Source organism: Aulonocara sp. 'chitande type north' Nkhata Bay, linkage group LG15 (genome assembly GCF_057382095.1).
Source record: "Aulonocara sp. 'chitande type north' Nkhata Bay isolate Kocher_YH1m ecotype deep benthic linkage group LG15, A_spYH_male_GT1.1, whole genome shotgun sequence".
Classification (NCBI taxonomy): Eukaryota; Metazoa; Chordata; class Actinopteri; order Cichliformes; family Cichlidae; genus Aulonocara; species Aulonocara sp. 'chitande type north' Nkhata Bay.
The window spans coordinates 27802912-27818751 of record NC_141358.1 but is presented as its reverse complement, the minus strand read 5'-3'; the positions used below and the strand labels follow the sequence as shown (position 1 = coordinate 27818751).

At 40.9% G+C, this 15840-nt stretch overlaps 1 protein-coding gene and 1 long non-coding RNA gene across 2 annotated transcripts; one reads left to right on the top strand and one right to left on the bottom strand.

The window, feature by feature from the left end:
• Positions 1 to 4557: 4557 nt before the first annotated feature.
• On the bottom strand, positions 4558 to 11209 carry LOC147313293 (uncharacterized). Its single transcript, XR_015125186.1, has 4 exons — positions 11072 to 11209; positions 9316 to 9348; positions 5104 to 5263; positions 4558 to 4884 (listed from the first exon to the last, which is right to left on the bottom strand). It is a non-coding gene; the product is annotated as an uncharacterized LOC147313293 (long non-coding RNA).
• Positions 11210 to 14698: 3489 nt separating this feature from the next.
• Positions 14699 to 15573, top strand: LOC147313292 (uncharacterized). The gene has a single exon (XM_086265363.1). It carries the CDS (start codon positions 14840 to 14842, stop codon positions 15446 to 15448), a length of 609 nt encoding a protein of 202 aa, XP_086121489.1. The 5' UTR covers positions 14699 to 14839; the 3' UTR covers positions 15449 to 15573.
• The last annotated feature ends 267 nt before the right edge of the window (positions 15574 to 15840 follow it).

The following is a 15840-nucleotide window of genomic DNA, read 5'->3' as shown; positions in this document are numbered from 1 at the left end:
TGGTTAACATGGCTCCAGCAGCTCCAGCTATTGAGCAAGTTTGAAGTGAGTCGTTGTCTGAAACCTGATGGATTTGGAGAAATCACGAGTGCTCAGTTGCACCATTTCTCTGATGCCAGTGAGGATGGATATGGAACAGTGACCTGTCTGCTGATTGAAAACATCTGTTCAGAACGACACTGTGCGTTTGTTATGGGAAAGGCTCGTGTTGCTCCTCTTAAATCCTTTACCATCCCGAGGATGGAGCTCATTGCAGCAACCATGGGCAGTCGATTGGATGTACTCTGGAGGAAAGAGCTGCAGATGGAACTTCTGGATTCTGTGTTTTGGACAGACAGTGCTTCTGTTCTTAAATACATCAGGAGTGAGACTTCAAGATTCAAGGTTTTTGTGGCCAAACAAGTTTCACAAATCTTAGGAGTTTCATCTTCCTCGCAATGGAGATATGTGGACACTGCCAGTAATCCAGCAGATATGGCCTCAAGAGGAGTGAAAGTCGATGTTTTTATGAAGAATACAAAATGGTTGTCTGGGCCTCAGTATCTTCTACAATCTAGAAGTGAATGGCCTGTCTACCCAGATGACATCAGTCTGCTTGCATCTGATGATCCTGAGGTAAAAACAGTTGCCACAGAGAGTGTTGAGCAAGCTGGAGAAAATTCTGTTACTCGCTTGTTTAAACATTTTTCCACCTGGACACGTCTTAAGAAGTCAGTGGCATGGCTGTTAAAATTTAAGGACTTGCTTCTGTCCTTTGTGAAGAAAAGGAGAGAATTGTGTTCAAGCTTACCACAGTCAGAGGTCACCAAAGAGCAACAGAAATCATTTGTGGAAGAAAAGCTGAGGAACTTTAAGAGGACATCTGTGATTAAGAATCTTACAGTGGAAGATCTGGACAAAGCTGAGGTTGTCATTATCAAGTTCTGTCAGAGGAGGAGATTTTCCTTGGAGCTTGTGAGTCTGGAGAAGGGACAACCCATTATAAAATCAAGTCCTCTAAGAAGACTCTGCCCACAGCTGCAAGATGGAATTCTCAGAGTGGGTGGGAGACTCAGTAGATCATCGATGCCAGTTGAGGTGAAACATCCCATAATACTAGCAAAGGATCAACACATTTCCGAGCTCTTGCTTAGACACATACATCAGGAAGTTGGACATGGTGGTCGTAACCACATGCTGTCTAAGCTAAGAGAAAAGTACTGGTTGATTGGAGCTAGTACAGCAATAAGAAAAGTGTTATCTAAATGTGTCATCTGTCGACGTCTTAATGCTCCACCAGTGAATCAACAGATGGCGGATTTGCCCAATGAAAGAATCATTCCAGATGAACCTCCATTCACGCGGATGGGAGTGGATTACTTCGGACCCTTCAGTGTAAAAAGTAGGAGGAGCGTGGTGAAGAGATACGGTGTTATGTTCACCTGCCTTGCTATCCGTGCTGTTCACATTGAGGTTGCTCCATCACTGGATACTGACTCATTAATGCGTTCAGACGTTTCAATGCAAGAAGAGGTCAGGTTCGAGAACTGCGTTCTGACAACGGAACCAATTTTGTAGTGTCACGGCGGGGTGCGCCGGTGTGTAATAGAAACAGGACCCAAAAGCAGATGAGGACGAGGAGTTGTAAGTTTAAACAGAAAAGTGATCCTTTATTTAGGTGATTACAGGGGTTAACCAGGAACCCTAAGCAAACGAAAAAACACTAAGAAACAAATACCAAGAAAATCTATGACTATGACTATAACTATGACTATGGTGAAATAACAGACGACCCGACAAATGACATGCAAAAAAAACAGAGGACTGAAATACACACATGAGGTGATCAGGGGAAGTGGAGACACATGAGGCTGGCTGGGTTCTCCCGAACCCCAGCAGACGAAACATGAGGCTGGCTGGGTTCTCCCGAACCCCCAGCAGAGTCCAGTGAGGCTGGACGGGCTCCTCGGGCCCTCCAGCTGACACTGGAAAAGGCTGCACAAACTGCACCTCCGCCCCTGGCTCCAACCCGGCCTGGATTACAGTCCCACAGCAGCTTAGCTGAGCCTGATGGCTAGCATTTCCAGTGCAAACAGTCTCATAATTAGGCTTCTTGGACGCATAGTTCGTGGCATGATCAATGCACAGAGAAGCGGGAAGTTTGCAAAGGGATAGGATGGTCCGTGGAAGACTCGGCCGAAATATTCTCAGTCTTAGCAACGTGAAAATCATAAACAGTCTCTTTATAGCTGGGCTAATGAACTGGTAAGTCAGTGTTAGTTTTAATATTCTCCTGAGAAAAAACATGAGGAGCCAAAATATAGTCACTCACTTTCGTTTGTGGTGCGGAGCGTCGGTGGTGCGCACGCCGCTTTTTCTTGAGAGTGGAAGACGGCGGAGCAATGGGTGGAAGTCCCTGGTAACTCCGGGGACCCCCGAGAGCCAGTCGAGTTCCCCGGAAAGAGTGCTCGTGCTCTGGAATGAACCATGGCTTCCACCGGAGCTCCTCCTCCAATAGAGCGCTGAATATTGACTGACGTTCGTCGTAGTCCAAATCTATGGCGTCCAGCGCTTCCTCGCGCTGGACTGTGGCAAGAGTGTGGCAAGACTGTGACGAGGGTGTGGAAACTGATGAGCTGAGAGGTGGTGACGCTGCGGCGAGTCTCAGCGAACCGACACGAACCGTCTCAGGCTCGCAAGGCAGCGGCAGTGATTCCTGTTCGCGGTTTTGATGCTGCTGCGGTGGCAAAACGGTGCGAACAAAATCCTGCACATCCTCCGACAATCCTGCCGCGTAAGCAGGATATGCAGACAAAATCTGTTTTAGCTGAACTCTGATTGACTCCTTCTCATTCTCCTGTCTGCACGCGGAGTAGCAAATCCACTGTCCGCGGAGAACGGTCACCTGAGTGTTGAACTCCCAAAAATCCTCACAGATGTCCGCTGGGTCCATACTGGTCGGGTCGTTCTGTCACAGCGGGGTGCGCCGGTCCCAGCCAACATTTATATGTGGGGCCCATATGGTTTGGAAATGGGCTGAAAAATGGGCCCCATATAGGATTGTCCGCGGGTTCCGTAATGGCCCCATATTAAATGCCCATATAGGTGTTATGTTAGGAAAATCTGGGAACTAAATGGGCCCCAACTGGGAAAAGTACACAGAAACCCACCTGGGCCCCATCTTTCAAGTTTTTGTGGGTACCATGTAGGCACCACATAGGCTAAAAAAGTGGGTTTTAAGTGGGATTGTCCGCAGGTTCCATAATGGCCCCATTTTATAAGCCCATCTCGGTGTTATATTGGTAAAATCTGGGAACTAAATGTGCCCCAACTGGGCAAAGTACACAGAAACCCACCTGGGCCCCATCTTTCAAGTTTTTTGTGGGTACCATGTGGGCACCACATAGGCTAAAAAGTGGGTTTTAAGTGGGATTGTCCGCGGGTTCCATAATGGCCCCATTTAATAAGCCCATCTCGGTATTATATTGGTAAAATCTGGGAACTAGATGGACCCCAACTGGGCAAAGTACACAGAAACCCACCTAGGCCCCATCTTTCAAGTTTTTGTGGGTACCATGTGGGCACCACATAGGCTAAAAAGTGGGTTTTAAGTGGGATTGTCCGCGGGCTCTGTAATGGCCCCATTTTATAAGCCCATCTCGGTGTTATATTGGTAAAATCTGGGAACTAAATGGGCCCCAACTAGGCAAAGTACACAGAAACCCACCCGGGCCCCACCTTTCAAGTTGTTTTGTGGGTACCATGTGAGTACCACATAGGCTAAAAAGTGGGTTTTAAGTGGGATTGTCCGCGGGTTCCATAATGGCCCCATTTTGTAAGCCCATCTCGGTGTTATATTGGTATAATCTGGGAACTAAATGGACCCCAACTGGGCAAAGTACAAAGAAACCCACCCAGGCCCCACCTTTCAAGTTGTTTTGTGGGTACCATGTGAGTACCACATAGGCTAAAAAGTGGGTTTTAAGTGGGATTGTCCGCGGGTTCCATAATGGCCCCATTTTATAAGCCCATCTCGGTGTTATATTGGTATAATCTGGGAACTAAATGGACCCCAGCTGGGCAAAGTACAAAGAAACCCACCCAGGCCCCACCTTTCAAGTTGTTTTGTGGGTACCATGTGAGTACCACATAGGCTAAAAAGTGGGTTTTAAGTGGGATTGTCCGCGGGTTCCATAATGGCCCCATTTTATAAGCCCATCTCGGTGTTATATTGGTAAAATCTGGGAACTAAATGGACCCCAACTGGGCAAAGTACACTGAAACCCACCTAGGCCCCATTTTTCAAGTTCTTAGTGGGTACAACATGAGGAAAACATGAGCTAAAAAGTTGGAATGGCATTAGCAGTGGGTTCTGTATTTGCATCTTATTTCTAGTTTGAATTGACTAAGTTCTGGCACTGAGTGGGCCCCATGTAGTAAAACAGTCACAAAATCAATTTTTCAGACGGCTAATACGGGTTCTGTGACACAAAGACACCAAATATATTAAAGCTGACCGCAAACAAAATCTAGTTTGTAAATAAAACCATTTCAAAAATCACGAGGGTACACAAAACAACATTTTTCACATTTATTTTGTCCAACAACTGTGATTTTACGTAACTGTATTCCAAAGTGCGTAAACGTTTAAAAACTAGAAATGTCAAACTACAGCAAAATTCCTTAGATATTTGGAACTGTAGCAACATGGGGAAAAAGTCAGATGGAAAACTCAAAAGCTTATCTTGAATCAGCAGGGTTTGTTTTTTTACAGAGCCGTAAGTCTATTTTGTACCCTTGCAGCCCTCGGTCCTCCTCTGTCTTTAGCTCCACTGAACCACTTGGACAGAGCCTTCTCTGCTTCTTGCAAGTTGACTTTTGATGTTAAATAATTCTTCAGTGCCTCTGCAAATGAAGAAGAAGAAAAACGGGCAAGCCAAAGTAAAGTTAATCTTAGCTTACTTCATTTGGTGATGATTTTCAAAGAACAATGTTTATTTCACTTTATTGCCTCAAAAAATATATACAAATTGCATGATAACCAATCTCAGTTACACTTTCAAACACTTTATTAAAAAAGTTTAGTTTTCTAAAGTTCAAATGTCTCAAGTGAAACTAACTTACCATACACAACATTAAAAAGACGCAAATCTCTGAACTTTTTTTCCCCATGTCGGCCAAGCATGTTGTACTCCACAGCCAGCTCAGGTGATATGAGGAATTTCATCATCCTTCTTGTGGCATCGTCTACACTTGTTTCCCCTGTATCTGCTACCATGGCAACCTGAGGGGAACATACAAAAAGGACAGATTAGATACTGGCATCTGGTTAGGATGCCTCCCTGGTGAGGTGTTTTGGGCACGTCCCACCAGGAAGAGACCCAGAACACCCAGGACATGCTGGAGGGACTATGTTTTTCGGCTGGCCTGGGAATGCCTTGGGATTCCCCCGGAAGAGCTGGGCCAAGTGCCTGGAGAGAGCGAAGTCTGGGCCTCTCTACTTAGTACCGGATTGGGTCGAGGGGCAGCAGCCTAAGCTTAAGATAATGGACCGGAATGGAGGATAAATGGACACTTTACATATTACTTAATGTTTACTGTGTGGTGATAAAAAAAAAATGGTAGTAAACACAAGCTAAACTAAAAAAATTAATTGCGCTTCCTTAACCCTTTATCCCCAATAATGTTACGCAGGATAACTGGTAGGTCTGGTAGGTTTTTTCCTCTACTGTATACTATATGAATGTAATCAAGGATTAATAACAGAAAGAAAAAAGAAATTGAAATTTTGCCATTTTTACTAAAGGCAATCAAAATGTACATGAATAAAATATTTAAATTAGTCAATTCAAATTAATAACTCTAAAACACTGAACAAAATTAAGTATTTGACCCTGTGGTTTATTTTCGGACATCTCTTTTCTTCTAAAAGTCCAGGCGTGTTGGGCCCCTGGCAGAGCTCAGGTTTGACGAGACAGGTTTGGAAAAACCTGTCGCTGGCGACTTTTTGGGGGCTAAAGGGTTAAAATAAATAGGAATTGGCCAAAATTTGTATAAACTATGAAATAGCAGAACAAAAGTAAAAAAAAAAATCTTTATCTGTTATCAGAATCAAATATTTGATTAGAATAAAAAATTTAACTTTCTGGAAGATTTCTCGTTACATCTGTCATAAAAGTAACAACATCTCAGAAAAAAAACATGATAGCAACAGAAAAATATGATAGCAGTGTGATGTGATGGTCCCTGGCCAGATTTTTACACATATTATAAGCCCTGTGACACAAAAACCACAGAACTCTGACACGCACAGACTGTTTTCCTTCGTGCTAATGAAGAAAAATGCTGGTCTGGTATGTAAAAGGGAATTTATTCTTCCAGGACCTGAAGCTCCGTAATGCAGCCCTCCAACAGCCAAACCTATCTGTTCTCTGATTGTCTTGATGCATGCTCAATCATCCAGGTAAGTAAATCTCCAAAAGTTGATTCTGTTCATCTGGACGTAGCGCTTGCAGCATTTTCTCCCACTGAAAATGCTACGTCCAGATGAACAGAATCAACTTCTGGAGATGTTCTCTGATTGGATTGTTTAATTGGTGATTGACATGAAATTGACCAATCAGCTGAAAGGAAGAAAAATAGGGTCAAAATTTGGATGTGTAAGTATAAATCCACACACAGCCAGGAAAGCCGAGCGCAGAGTTGTTTGTAGCACCAATTCAGCCAGAGTGGAGCCAGATGGATTTTCCATCCATCCACACTGTAAAGTCTATAGACCAGCAAGTGATAAATTAACAGTGTTGTTGGTATTTTCTAAAACAGTTGTATGCAATAGGAATTGCTGTTTATAGTCCTCCTGTATATCTGCATGTTCCCTCCCAATTAAAACCTGTGATAATGGAGATTCAAATTCATGTCATACCTATACCAACAGTTATCAAGTATCCAGATCGACCTTTACTGATGTGCTCTGTCAGTGCGCCCCAGGGCAGCTGTGGCTACAATGTAGCTTGCCATCGCCAGTGTGTGATTGTGTGTGTGAATGGGTGAATGACTGAATGTAGTGTGAAGCGCTTTGGGGTCCTTAGGGACTAGAAAAGCGCTATAAAAATGCAGGCCATTTACCATTTAAAGGAAAATTGTTATTTCCATGTATTTTCCTGTTCTGCCTTCAACTTTGAGGACTTCCCCCCACATTTCTAGTTGTGACAGTGCACCTACAACAAAAAAAATCTGCTGTGATTTACATTTGTTGAAAGAGCAATTTTGTAAAATAGTCTATTTTTGTATGCACAGTTTACAAATCTGTCCTGTACAGCATGGACTGATTGCATGCTAAAAAGTTGTTGCTTAAAAATAAAACAATAAATTTTTAATTAATAACATCAGCAGAAAGCCTTGTTATTAATTAGATGTACAATTTCTATAGAATACGAAACAACTCAGTTCATTTTTGATCATATCAATACCAGCATATTACACAACTAGTGATGGGATTTTCGTCTCTTTTTAGAAAGCCGGCTCTTTCGGCTCCCAACCGGCTCTTCAGGTTGTTTTGTTGCTTTAATTAATTTATTATTAACAACAATATAAAATTATGAACAAAAGGAATTACTAATGTAAAAAAAGAAATGTGGTTTTATTTATATATGTTTATATATAAATATATATGGTGGCCCCTAGAGACAAAGCATGTACAAACTCCAAAACCCATTTCTAGCGTCAACTGAACTTCCAAAACAGAGCTATCTAGATCACTTAATTTACACAATTGAAATCATATGTGTATTTTTTGTGTATTTATACACAAGCACTCATATATATTCATAAAAAATTCCAAAAGCTGTTCATTTACCTGTTACTACCACACACCAAATCCGGTCGTTGGTACTTCCTGGCTTGTGTAGCCACTAGGTAACAAAATCTCAACACTGTGCCTAGCATCCTGGAGCACTTCTGTTGTGTTTTGTACGTGCTTTGGAGTTTGTACGTGCTATGGAGTTTTTACGTGTTTTGGGGTTTGTACGTGCTTTGTCTCTAGCAGCCACCGTAAATATACTTTTATTTATTCTCTCCACATAAAATGTAATAAATAAATCATATAATACAAAAAAAACAACTATTTACATTTCAACTTTTAACTATTTAAATTTTCAGCTTTTTCCTTTTAAACAAATTTAAAGTGAAACAACACAAAACACTGCAAACCACAACACAATTAAATATAAATTATAATATGAAAACAAACAGAAGATGCACATTCTCTGTCATATGGGCCTGCATGAATAAACTTTCTGAATCCTTTATCATCCGCAATTGAAAATAGTTGTGGATGATTACTATACCTTTCTAATGTGACGTTGTTGTCCCTGGCTCTCTTTCTCTCTCTCTCCCTCCTGCTCTGTTACTGTGCTACTGCGTGTGTAACAACCGCCCCTCCCCCCTCTTCCCAGCGCAAAGCACAAGGCTCGCGTGCAGAGTGAAGCGGAAAAAAAGTGCGAGAGAGAGGGTGAGAGAGAGAGAAAAAACACGCTTGTGTCGTTCACTTCAAAGAGCCGTTTCGTTTTGACCAACACATCACTAACAACCATGATGAAAAACGCTCATCTGCTTCCATCACCATCAGCTGATTAACATTGAGCTGCTGCAGTCAACACCATCAAACTAATTTACTGTTTAATGTTATGTTATTGAATGCTTTTATTTTTAAATCTTTACCAGCGCTTAAAGACTGTAGATGTTCACACCTGGTGTTAGAAAACCGAGCTCACTGCAGTATTTTTTTTTATAACAGGAAATTTAAATTTTTATTGGTTACCGTGTTTATTACCACTTTTATCAGTAATGTACTTCCTATAAAATATGGATTTGATAAGTTACCGGTTTATTGAAATCAGCTAGTGAACACATCGATCACTTTATTGAACTACACGCCTTACACTCTTGTGAGCTCTGGTTACTAACAGCAGGTGTGAATGTTTGGAGTCCAAAACGCAGATAAAGATTAGAATAACAAGGCAATGTAAAATCAGTTTAATGCAGTTGACAGTAGCAGCTCAGATGGAAATCAGCCAATTGTGAGGAGAGCAGAGGACCAAAACTGTCAGAGTTGTGGGTCAAGTGAAGAGAACACTGTTGGCATTATTGTTAGCATAAAAGATGAAAATTAAATAAATGTTAAATTTTAAAATAGATCATTGCCTCCTGTGCCTAAATAAATATATATACTTAATACCAATAAAAAAAAAAGGATGCCCCAAAGACCATCACTTTTCAAAAATAATAATAATAATAATAATAATAATAAGTAATACAAATAATATGAAAGTTACTTACATGTCAAAGATGGTGCTTGTGATCTTGAAGAATCTAAACGTGATAAGGAAATGAAAGAAAGTGCATGAGAAAATACAAACATTTTTGTTTTTTCCCAGGATAATTCAATATAAAAGATTCTCTTACTAATGCACAAAATGAACAGTGTAATTAAAAGTTTGAAAGGCACTGCATGTGTTTATATGATAAACTGACTAATTCAAGCAGAAAACACTAGCAGTGCAAAAATGTATCTAACTAGCTGACAGACTTTAAAGTCACAGGAAGATATATCAAAATGGTGACTTATGCCAGAACAAATGACTTGACAGACATAAATCCTAAATTCCTTTAAGTAAAAAAGGAATTACTTTTTTATAAGTGGTCCCTAGTGGTTTTCAAATTATTACATGGCTTGTTAATTTTTTATTAAATTATTAAGAAGCCAGATGAGTTCAAAACATTTACAAATTACTATAAAGCACTATCCAAACTTCAAATCAAGTGGCAAAATCTCCAAATTAAAAGTACTCGCAAACTATAAAAATTTGATTATACTTAAAAATATGCAAAAACTAATTTAGTGGAATTTTTACCTGCTCAAGAATACATTGAACATGCAATATTTAATTGAAAAGAACAAAATTTGTGTACTTTTAGAAAGGATTATTAAATATTTGGGGATACTAGACATAAAGAGGGTCTCGTACATTTACGGGCATCTAATTTCCTGGATTTAATGGTTTAAAAGTTTAATAGGTCTTTGAAGTTGATAATAAAATTGAGTCCATTATTAGCAAAAAGAATTTAAAAAAAAAAAGAGCAAAAAAATGCTTAATATATAATAATTGTTTTAAACTTAAGCTTTGTAATTGTAGCAGATTTCATTGTCTGTAATTTTTTATTTAGCCCCACAGTAGTAAAAGCCATAAATGGGAGTTAGATTTATTACTAGTATTTTACACAGCATTCAGCTATAATAACATGTTCTGCATTTTCCTACTTCACCATCTGATCTGAACAGCTGCACTCTCTTAATTAATTAATGACCTAACATTTCTCAGTAACCAATAACTAGATGGAACAGCACAGTATCTAAGAGAGTGATCAGACAGTGTTTGAGCTAAAGACGCTGTGTGTTTCTTTTGGGGGCTTTTTACACACTGATCCACCACCGTTTTCCCATAGTACAATGCATATCTGGTAACATTACCGTATTCAGATCAGAAAACCGTTTCAGCTGCAGGCATCTACTCCTGTAATTTAAACAATCACCTTGCTACACTGCACATGAATATTACGTAACATGGTATGACTAGCTCATGTTCAGACATTTAAGATACTGTTCAGCCATTTTGTTTACTGGGTAGTGCATAATGGCCGAGTTAGCTGAGCAGGAATCCACTAAAGCCAAAAAAATAATATAAATTTTTTAAATTAATTACAAAAACCTTATAGGAAAACCCAAGAAACAGTTGCAGAAGCACAGAAAAAAAACTGCCGTGTACGTTATAGTGTGTAAATTCAAAAACTGTATAGAGAGAATGGTGCAATGAAAACAGAATAAGATAAGATGAACTTTATCGAGTAGAATATAGGCAGTAAGAGTTTTTTAATTAACTTTAAATTATGTTTGCCAAAGACAATGCAGCAAATTAACCCAGTTCTACCTGCTAGCTAAAGATGTTATGCTTCTCCCCCTTATACCGTTTAGGACGACTATAGAAAGTTACTAAAATAACCATTGATGAAAACGTATCAAACTTTAAGTATTTACCTTTGTCATAGTTTTCGATTCTTTGGTATCCTTTTGTCCTCCACGTTCTTAAACACCAGGGAGAGAAAAGGCGCAACAGACGAAAGACCGCGAAGACTAGACGCTAGGCGGTGCAATCTGCTCCTCCCTCTTTTTAAACGAGCCAATAGGAGCTGCTCACATTAAAAACAACTTTATTTAAAAAGTCGTTTTACACCTGATACAAAAATTTTAAAAGTCAAACAATGCACAAGTTTAAAAGAACAATTTTATTTTTAAAAGTTTTTTAAGCATAGGGATGGTTAATATGTTTTAAAAAGTAATATATAATATTTATCAAAAAGTGTCACCCAAATCAACATCATAATAAAAATATAATTAATAAAAATATAATAATGATAAGAAGAAGAATAACAGTTTACCTAAAAGCTCTTCTAACATTAGACTGGTTTTGAAAAGTTTCAATAGTGTCAATACACCATAAGGACAAGGGAGTTTCACAGTTGAAGTGTGACTGCTTGAAAGACCCCATTCCCTCTCCTTTCCACTAGTTCAAAGAAAATATAAATTATTTCTGGTTATATAATTTGAGGGCACAAGTTTGAAGAGTAACATTTTAACAGATCGGTAATATACTTCAGGAGCTTTACTGGATCTGATTAACCAAAACTTCCATCTTCCATGTAACTAACTGTCTTTTCTCTAATACAGTAGAGTGTGTCTGATCTACTAAAAATCCTCAACTGCATGTTTGCTCAAGTAAATAGTCTTAATTGTTTGAACAACCAGTAATCCTTAATTTGCAAATGCCAAATCTGGATTTTGTCTGTGTAATTCACTTTTATCTTAGGTTTTTTATTCGTATTTTTTGCTTTTCTTTTTTTCTACTCTTGTGTCCGTTTTAATCACTTATTATTGCTGCTGTGACAAGTGAATTTACCTAAGAAGAATCATGAAGTCCTTATTTTATCTTATCTGAGCCTCACCATGCAGCCTACCATGCAGAGTTCACATTAAGTACATAAAATGAAATCTAAAATTAAAAAGTAACCAGTTTCAAACCAGTTATTTGGAATAGTGTGCAGAGTGTTTTGAGTAACATTGAATGTTCAAAAACACCAAAGTTCCTATAGTCTCACTTGACAGCTGGGTTGTAGTGTCTGATAACACATAACATCTTGAGGTCTCAATGTGGACTTTGAGTACATTTGCTAGCCAAGGCTAAATACTGAGAGGGTCAAAAATGAAGGGTCAAGAACATCTGACTGTACGTAAGGGTAGCAAAAGTGATAGACTGAGGTTGTGCCAAATATGTTAAAGTTAGGGTGATTTCTTAGAGAATGGTACCACGTGGGTGCCGTCTGCAGGTTATAAAAGAGAGTTATGTTCATACTTTCTTTTGAGATTATTTTTACAATTTGACTTTCAGAACTCCCTGGGTTGTGCGCAATCTGTGATGGGCTTGTTTGAAATAAATCCTCCTTTATTCAAATAACACTTTCTCAGGCTCTTCACAGAAGAAGAATCCTCACATAAGCATGTGCTACCATTTTGAACCAATGTACACATTTACCATCACTAACCCAACTAGGACCTACATTGGATGCCCACCCATATGGATTTGATGTTAGAAACGCAAGTGGGTCCCATATATACTAAACAATCTTGAGCCCATGTAAAATATATGCCCATATTAATTTAACACAACCCATTTGGGGCCCACATAGACATGTTTTCAGGGTCTGACTTGCATTTGCCCATGTGTGACACATATAGTTTGACCAGGTGGGCCCCACCTATGTCATCAGTACCAAAAAATATATACCGATTACCTCACTTTGCCCCACCTGGGGCACACAGCAAATGCTTTTCTTTAAATGACTGTGTTTGCCCATGTCTAACCCAGGTGAAAAACCCAAGTGGGTCCTACGTGTGTTTCCCATTTTGAAACAAGTGAAGTGTTTCCCATGTTTGACCCAGCCAGGACCTACTATATGTTTCCACTCGGTTTTGCCCATATGGCTTTAATGTGAGAAACCTAAGTGGGTCCCATATATACTAAACAATCTTGAGCCCACATAAAATATATGCCCATATTAACTTAACATAACCCATATGGGGCCCACATAGACATGTTTTCAGGGTCTGACTTGCATTTGCCCATGTGTGACCCATATAGTTTGGCCAGGTAGGCCCCACCTGTGTCATCAGTACTAAAAAATATATACTGATTACCTAACTTTGCCCCACCTGGGGCACACAGCAAACGCTTTTCTTTAAATGACTGTGTTTGCCCATGTCTAACCCAGGTGAAAAACCCAAGTGGGTCCTACGTGTGTTTCCCATTTTGAAACAAGTGAAGTGTTTCCCATGTTTGACCCAGCCAGGACCTACTATATGTTCCCACTTGGTTTTGCCCATATGGCTTTCATGTGAGAAACCCAAGTGGGTCCCATATATACTAAACAATCTTGAGCCCACATAAAATATATGCCCATATTAACTTAACATAACCCATATGGGGCCTACATAGACATGTTTTCAGGGTCTGACTTGCATTTGCCCATGTGTGACCCATATAGTTTGGCCAGGTAGGCCCCACCTGTGTCATCAGTACTAAAAAATATATACTGATTACCTAACTTTGCCCCACCTGGGGCACACAGCAAACGCTTTTCTTTAAATGACTGTGTTTGCCCATGTCTAACCCAGGTGAAAAACCCAAGTGGGTCCTACGTGTGTTTCCCATTTTGAAACAAGTGAAGTGTTTCCCATGTTTGACCCAGCCAGGACCTACTATATGTTCCCACTTGGTTTTGCCCATATGGCTTTCATGTGAGAAACCCAAGTGGGTCCCATATATACTAAACAATCTTGAGCCCACATAAAATATATGCCCATATTAACTTAACATAACCCATATGGGGCCTACATAGACATGTTTTCAGGGTCTAACTTGCATTTGCCCATGTGTGACCCATATAGTTTGACCAGGTGGGCCCCACCTATGTCATCAGTGCTAAAAAAATATATTGATTACCTAACTTTGCCCCACCTGGGGCCCACATAGACATGTTTCAGGGTCTGACTTGCATTTGCCCATGTGCGACCCATATAGTTTGACCAGGTGGGCCCCACCTATGTCATCAGTGCTAAAAAAATATATTGATTACCTCACTTTGCCCCACCTGGGGCCCACATAGACATGTTTTCAGGGTCTGACTTGCATTTGCCCATGTGCGACCCATTTAGTTTGACCAGGTAGGCCCCACCTGTGTCATCAGTACTAAAAAATATATACTGATTACCTAACTTTGCCCCACCTGGGGCACACAGCAAACGCTTTTCTTTAAATGACTGTGTTTGCCCATGTCTAACCCAGGTGAAAAACCCAAGTGGGTCCTACGTGTGTTTCCCATTTTGAAACAAGTGAAGTGTTTCCCATGTTTGACCCAGCCAGGACCTACTATATGTTCCCACTTGGTTTTGCCCATATGGCTTTCATGTGAGAAACCCAAGTGGGTCCCATATATACTAAACAATCTTGAGCCCACATAAAATATATGCCCATATTAACTTAACATAACCCATATGGGGCCTACATAGACATGTTTTCAGGGTCTAACTTGCATTCTTACTTGGCTCTCGGCGAAGGCGGTCGCACTTTTCTCCTCTCCTCCTTCCCCTTATCTTCCCTGCTTAGCCTCTTGTGTCCTGTCTTGTCTCGTGTGCACTACTTTTCCCTGGAACAGTCTCTCACTGTCGTTCTCTAAAACCTAATAGAGAATTATGGATTTGATCAACTGGTCTCTGAACGCTATTGACACCCTCTTCTCAACGAGAAGTCTGGGCTCGGGTGAGCCCGAGTGCCCTGGAGGGACTTTCCCTGCCGGATACACGATGGATGGGTGGCAAACCTGGAGGATCTTGTGCCTGGCGGGACTGTCTATCGAGGACGCTGAGGATATTTACCTATTCGGAACCATGATAACGGGGTTCTTGCTGATCGGAGCTGGCTTGGCCCTGACTTATCGGAGAAATAAGAGAGCGGAACCGGCTGTTCAAACTCCCCCTAAGCTGACCGCTGGAATTGAAGCGATGGGGCGAGGCGCGGCCTCCCACACCGAACGCAGCATGGTTAACACCTTGGAGACGCTTACAGCTGCCGTGAAGACTCAAACTAACACCATTGAGCGTATGATGGGATACATCAGAGAGGGGCCTGCTCACAATAACACCCTTGAGCGAAAGTTGGATAACATCGCAGAACGGCTCACTGCAGCTGTGGGGTCTCAGAACCAAAAGAATGACAACACCACGGAACAGAAGCTTGATACCATCATGGGGAGGCTCGCAGCGCTCCAACGGGAAATCGAGGCCCCAGTGTCAGAGTGCTAAATTCGCTGCTCGCATAAAGGAGAAATCAACAATATTCTACATTTGGACACCACGGCGCCAGCTGCTAGGCCCAAGGCTGGAGCCCACCAAAACAACTCCCTGATAACGACTGTGTGATGACTATTCTTCCCGCCCCATGAAGGACACCTGGATCGGCTGGAGGACTGTTTACTTAGCCTGATACGGCGAAGGACACTGTCTCAGCTGAACTATGGACACGCACACACATACACTTACACTGATAAGCACGCACTCATCCCCCTCCCTTCCAAACGCCTTCGATGCTTGTTCCTGCGGGGGAAGGCAGCGGGTCTGCGTGCCGCGCTGAAATGATAGCATGGTGCAGGACGACTGCTGTGTTCCTTCGAATCACCCCCCACCCCCTTTCCATC